This window comes from Dipteris shenzhenensis, chromosome 33 (assembly GCF_047967505.1).
Source record: "Dipteris shenzhenensis isolate YYH24624 ecotype China chromosome 33, Dip_SZ_1.0, whole genome shotgun sequence".
NCBI classification, from domain to species: domain Eukaryota; kingdom Viridiplantae; phylum Streptophyta; class Polypodiopsida; order Gleicheniales; family Dipteridaceae; genus Dipteris; species Dipteris shenzhenensis.
This window is the reverse complement of record NC_141628.1, coordinates 22126335-22132299: the sequence shown is the minus strand read 5'-3', so window position 1 is coordinate 22132299 and position 5965 is coordinate 22126335. Positions and strand designations below refer to the sequence as shown.

The window sequence follows — 5965 nt, the reverse complement described above, 5'->3', positions numbered from 1 at the left end:
TCCTAGAGAAAAGAAAAGGTGCTTGGAGCTAAAGAGGAAAGAAAAGGTGCTATGAGCTCCATACATGATCCCTTGTGGTTATTGTGGTAGCTCGTGGGGGATGACCAAACATCATTTCATATGGCGAGAGGTTCAATTCATACTTTGTGCTCTTCCGTTCCGGCTCTCCTTGACTTTATTAACGACAGAAGTGACGACGGCTATTTTTAAGCAGTCACATGAGTTGAAGGACACGAAGGCAGCTGCTGTGGTAGAATACAGAGACAATATGAAACTAACATCATCATAGACAATGCATATTCTATATTGAAAAAGGATGGAGAAATGATTAATTTTATGGCAATTGATGACAATATATATGTATATTGGCACTGAATGGCTACAAATGTCGCCGTTGCTTGCACCATGCTACTCAAATTAAGCCTCAATCGCTATCCTCAGCCACAGTCGTCTTAGCTCTCCGCTGCTTGTTCATGTTCTGAGTCCTCGCTTTGCAGACGGTAGAGTTCGGCGACCTATACAACCTCTTTTCTTTGCTGGTTAGTGAGCTTCCATTGGTTCGGCCTCGAGAAGAGAAAGCAAAAAGTTCGTGCAGGATAGTGTTTTCCTGCAAATGCCTCTGAAGGCCTTCTCCTAGTAACCTTGTGAGAAGCTTGAGCTGAATCATGGGAACCCATGAATCACCAACCAGCACATTTCCATGACGAAGCCGTATAGACGTGCCTGAAATACTGCTCCCCTCTACCGTTGCAAGTACTTCCTTGAAGAAGCTACGTTGAGCGTTCCTACTAGATTGCCCCGTTCCACCCGCCTCTACAGCCAGGTTTCTAATCCGTTCGACAAGGTCCGCTTCGAGCTTCGCCTCCACCGTTTTCCTGCTATTGATGGTCGACTCTTGTGCATCAGGAATGCCGGAACCTTGTATAGTTTGCGGGGAATCCGAACCGTTCCTTGTTTCGAAAAGAAGGCCAATTGCTTCACCCGCAGACAACTGAACAGCTTGCTCGTCGCTATCCAGCAAGGACGACAATGTAGCCAGGCACTTCGGCATGCTACCCGCGATCCGCGTAGTAGGGATATTAGTCGAAAGGAAGGACCAAGCCGACAAAGCCGCTGCTCTCACTTCAGCTGATGGCTTGGTCATCCCTTGCGTCTGCTCGGCATGATGATTTCCCTTATGCGTGCTAATCTGCCAAAGCACGTCCCTCGCCTCCGCCGTTTCCTGGTAGTCAGAGGAGCCCATAAAATGTGCCAGTGCGAGCGCCTCCAAGGATGCAATGCGAGCTTCTGAATTGGAACTCAACTTTGCCACTCTGATAAGATGAGGAGAGGCCTCTGACACGATTTGCTGTGCCACTTCTTCCCCTGGACTAGCTAAGACAACCAATCCTAAAACTTGAGATGAGAGAGCAATCTCTATCCCTGCACTTTTCTTGAGCGAACAGATGCAGCGCTCCAAGAGGGTGGCATACTTACCCTCCACCCACTCTGTCAAGACGTTTCTCTTCAAGGCACAGATGAGCCGCATCAAACCTTCTTCCCTTGTGGTTGCCCTCTTTTCGTATAAGGCATCCACAAAGCCTTCCAAAGGATTGATGTCCTGGATGTCCTCTTGTGGAGACGAAAGCTCTAAAGTTGAGACAAGCTTAGCTTTTCTTGTCCTGCCCATGGTTCGACTGGTAAAGAGAGCGAGGTGATGCTTACTGAAGGATGGGCGCTTAGCGAAAAACAACAGGGTGGCGAGCTTCTTATATAGACCTAATAATTTACCGACCAAAAGAAAATGCTAAGTCAGCTTTTCTATTGTTTTTGCTTTTTTTTGGAAAACAACGATGGGGTCGGGGGCATACTTATTGTTTTTGCTTTTACTTTGGAAAACAACGCTGGGGTCGGGGGCATACTTTCGAAAAAGATTGTTACGTCCCAACTTTATTAAAATAACAATAAAATAAATAATAAATAAATTTTAACGAAACGGTACACTCATACCTTAATCAAGAGGGTCAATGAAACAAGTTTGAGAAATTACTTCTTTGAATTTACCTCCCACATCAATGCACATCTCCATAAACTTAACGTACTTATATTGATAAAATCACTTTTCCTTCATGACCCACAAGCTTCCTATGTGTGAAAATGACTTAATTCTAAGAAGACCATATAGAATATAACAAATGCGACCTTGCCATTTACCAAACATAAGTTAATGATGAAGGGGCCTCACTACATATGACAAGAACATTTTGTGAACATAACGGATGCCAAAGCTCTGAACTCTTTACGGTAGCCTACATCTTAAACCAAGCCAAGCTTACCATTATTAAGGAGCTTCAAAGTAGTTTTAGATTGGAGAAAGTGGCACATCATCCTCCACAAAAGAAATGGACACTTTGCTAAATACATGGCTCTGTAGCATTGCTAGCCTCTCCTCCAACCATGTTTTGGGAACTTGACTCCCCATGTTTCACCGAGTTTATGAGAAAGGGCTCTCCTCGAATAGATGCTTTGATAGACATATATACCTTTTAATAATCAATATTTTGAACCTACACGCATGAAACATCTTTCACAAAAGAAATGGAAACTTTGCTCAAATATACAGTCCCATAGCATTAAATATTGCTAGCTTCTCCTCTGTCTATATTATGAGAATGTGACTTCGCAAAGTTCACCCAGTCTTGGAGAAACGGCTTTGATAAACACCTGTACCTTTTAATAATCAATGTTTTGGACCTACACGCATCTCCAAATTACTCATAAGAGATGACACAAACTGATCGTGTTGGTTGGGCAACAATAACTTGGACATGCTACATGTAACATCCTTGAGGCAACATCAATTTAATAGTGTACTATCAAATAGCTTAGGTTAAAACTTGTCTCAAATCTCCTACCACCTCATGTCTAGCAATATTTGTAGATGCTTCCACTTGCCAAGCCCTCAATTATGCAAAGCATGCATGGACCTACACAAACTAGTAATAATTGCTAGGGTCTCACACTCTACATTAATGATGATTTGACCAGCAGATGGAGTCTTCAAGGCTATTATCCCTCTTAGACCTCCTCTACCCTTGCATTAAAGGTGCCCAAGAAACACTTTAACAATCTGAATCTGTTAAATTCTAAGCCAATTCTTAACCTTTTATCTTGTCAAGAAACAATGATAGCATTAATCAATCCTCCTTCCCATGAAAATTTGAGTTACAACCTTGCTACATGCTCCACAAATCCTTTCCAACACTCTATCCAAGCATTCTCATTAGAAAATACCCCGATGATCCACTTGGTACCTAGATCTAAATATCATATTCATAATGCCCCTCTTCCACTTTTACAACAACAATGCTCTAGGAAACATGGAATCTACGACCTCCATCACCTCTATACTAGATGCAATCTTAATTTTTGTTTCCCAATTTCTTGCAGTATCACAGAAAGACAAGACAAATAGATAGTGAGAATGATAACTCTTGCATTCCAACCTAGAATATAAGATCTCCATGGACCAGGATTTCAATAATGTCTTTATGTTTGCATTAATGCATTATGCACATGTGATAGTGGATCCCAAATAATCTGAGAGTAATGTCATGATGTTGGTATCTTGATAAACTAATAGGTAATGTTATCCCCCATAGTGGAGATATTACTAGCAATACAAGGCATATGATTGATTGTAGTAGACCTGTTACTGGTAGTAGTAGGTCTATTATCGACAGTAATAAGCCTACTACAAGTGGAAGTAGGCCTATTATCAGCCATTGTAGGCCTGATATCGCCAGTTAATATGGCCACTATAGGTGGTAGTTTTTATAATCCTTGCTCGTCTTTTACATAACAAATGCTTGTGAGAGTCACAAAGCTTTTCAATTGGTGAGATTGTACTTCATAGCTCCTATACTTAGTGTGCAGGGGTAGCATGGACCATAAATAGAGTCACAATACATCAAGGAGGGAAAGAGTGAGAGTGAGAGTGTAAGTGTTCATGTGCACGTGCATGCACTCATGCATGCATGCACACACTCTCACACACACACACGCACACACACACATGACACACACACACACACATGTGTGTGCACATACATGCAATTGGGTTATTTCAAACGATGGGTGAGATGATAGAAATAAAGTCTCTATATGTAGAATAGTAGACAATAAGTAATAAGTATGTAGCCATGTATGTATAGAGATGGATAGAATACACTTATTTCTTACTTCAACAACTCACCTTTTAAGTAAACAAAAAAAGAAGATGGAAGGAGTACACGTTGCATGTTTGGTGGTGGAGATGGAAGTAGGGCAAATTTTATATTGATAGGTATAGGATGGATTGTACTCTATGTGGGGTAAAAACCATCTCGGAATGCATGAGCGGTCACATAGATAGATATAAATTACTCGTGTCATTCAAATGGAATGCTTTTTATGATTCTCACAAGCATGGATGTGAAACTATTCAAAGTTTTCAATAGACCATGTGTCATGTCCTTGAAGTTATATATGTTGACCTTTAGTGTTTTTATTTCTTGTAGGCTGAGCTACATGAAAAGCCTGTTGTCTTGTGAGAATAAATAAACAATATGTTTTTGCTAATAGAATGTTGGAAAAAGCAATCAAATTAGCTTCTTTCCATTTTCCCACCCTATCAATAGTCTCGACTTGCAAAAGATGAAGAATCCTCTAGTTTCTGCATCCCAAGAAGAGCCACTGTAAAAATGTTGTATAGCATGTGTGATCAAAGGTATCTAAAAAACCCCTGCCTACCAAATTTTATAACCTATATACACCCCTTTTGTAAAGTTTGAGAGATTAAAGTATCCCTTATGTATCAAAATGTTCATTTTTTGAATTAGAAAACCCTTTAGGTGTGTATATGTTTTATAACTCCGTAAAATATCTCGGGGTGGTTACTCATCATATGTAACCCTATCACGTGAGTTCAATAGAAGGATATTTTCTATTTCTAAAATTTAGAGAAATAAATATACATAAGGGACTATTTAAAATATCTTTGGAAAGAATTTATAGATTTGTATAGAAAAGGGGTATATTTTATTAATGAAAAACTTATAGACACAACAAGACAAAACATCTACAGACATGCACACAAACGTGTTTACTCAACTTAAAAAAAACTTACAGGCACATCTATTTGCACATCTATTAGCGCGTCTATAGACCTACGTCTAAAGGCCCGTCTACATAGCAGACAGATGCGCATATAGATGCATAAATAGACGCTCTGCTAGAAATTTTAAAAAATAGACAGATGTATCCATAAACGCGTTTATAGACGCATTTATAGATGCGTTTATAGATGCATCTGTAGACGTGCAAATAAATGCTCCTCGAATAGACAGACGTGTATACAGATGCGTTTATAGATGCCCTGATAGATGCGCTACATAATATTTTTTAAATTGTGTGTACTTGAACAGAATGCTGTGTATGTTGTGTATGCTATGTAGTTACAAGAATCCCATTTCCACATTGTGTAATTCAATTCTTATAGCCAACCGCATTTTAATTAGCACTTTTGCAAGCACGTCTATAGCCGACAATTAGAATTCCAAATAAAACATTACCGAATAAAACATTACAACTCCAAAACGTTTAGTTCACAGGGCATTAATTGATAGAATGTTGCACAAGAAAATTGAAAGCCAAAAAAATAAAAAGAGTGTATATTAATTCATAGCTCAAAAAGTGCTTGTATGTACATATAGCACAAAGCTAAGCCATGTCTTGTGGCTACAAGTACCAAAAATAAGAGGAGTGTATATACAAGAGGCACGAAGCCAAGCTAGTGGATTTAAGTACAAAAAAGAGTAGCTAGCACTACTTCTATGACTGATCTAAGTTCTCCATGTCTACGCTCCCTTCTATGCTCCCTTTTGTGCTCCCTTCTCCGCCTCCTTCTTCCTCATCTTCTTGTGTAGGGTCTTGTAAACAAGGGACA

At 39.7% G+C, this 5965-nt stretch overlaps 1 protein-coding gene across 1 annotated transcript; it reads right to left on the bottom strand.

Annotated features, from left to right (window-relative positions):
- Positions 1 to 424: 424 nt before the first annotated feature.
- On the bottom strand, positions 425 to 1669 carry LOC147879832 (uncharacterized). Its single transcript, XM_087371614.1, has one exon. It carries the CDS (start codon positions 1667 to 1669, stop codon positions 425 to 427), a length of 1245 nt encoding a protein of 414 aa, XP_087227740.1.
- Between the last annotated feature and the right edge of the window lie 4296 nt (positions 1670 to 5965).

Excerpts from the sequence above, each read along its gene's own strand:
- LOC147879832 (XM_087371614.1), bottom strand. The coding sequence starts at position 1,669 with ATGGGCAGGACAAGAAAAGCTAAGCTTGTCTCAACTTTAGAGCTTTCG.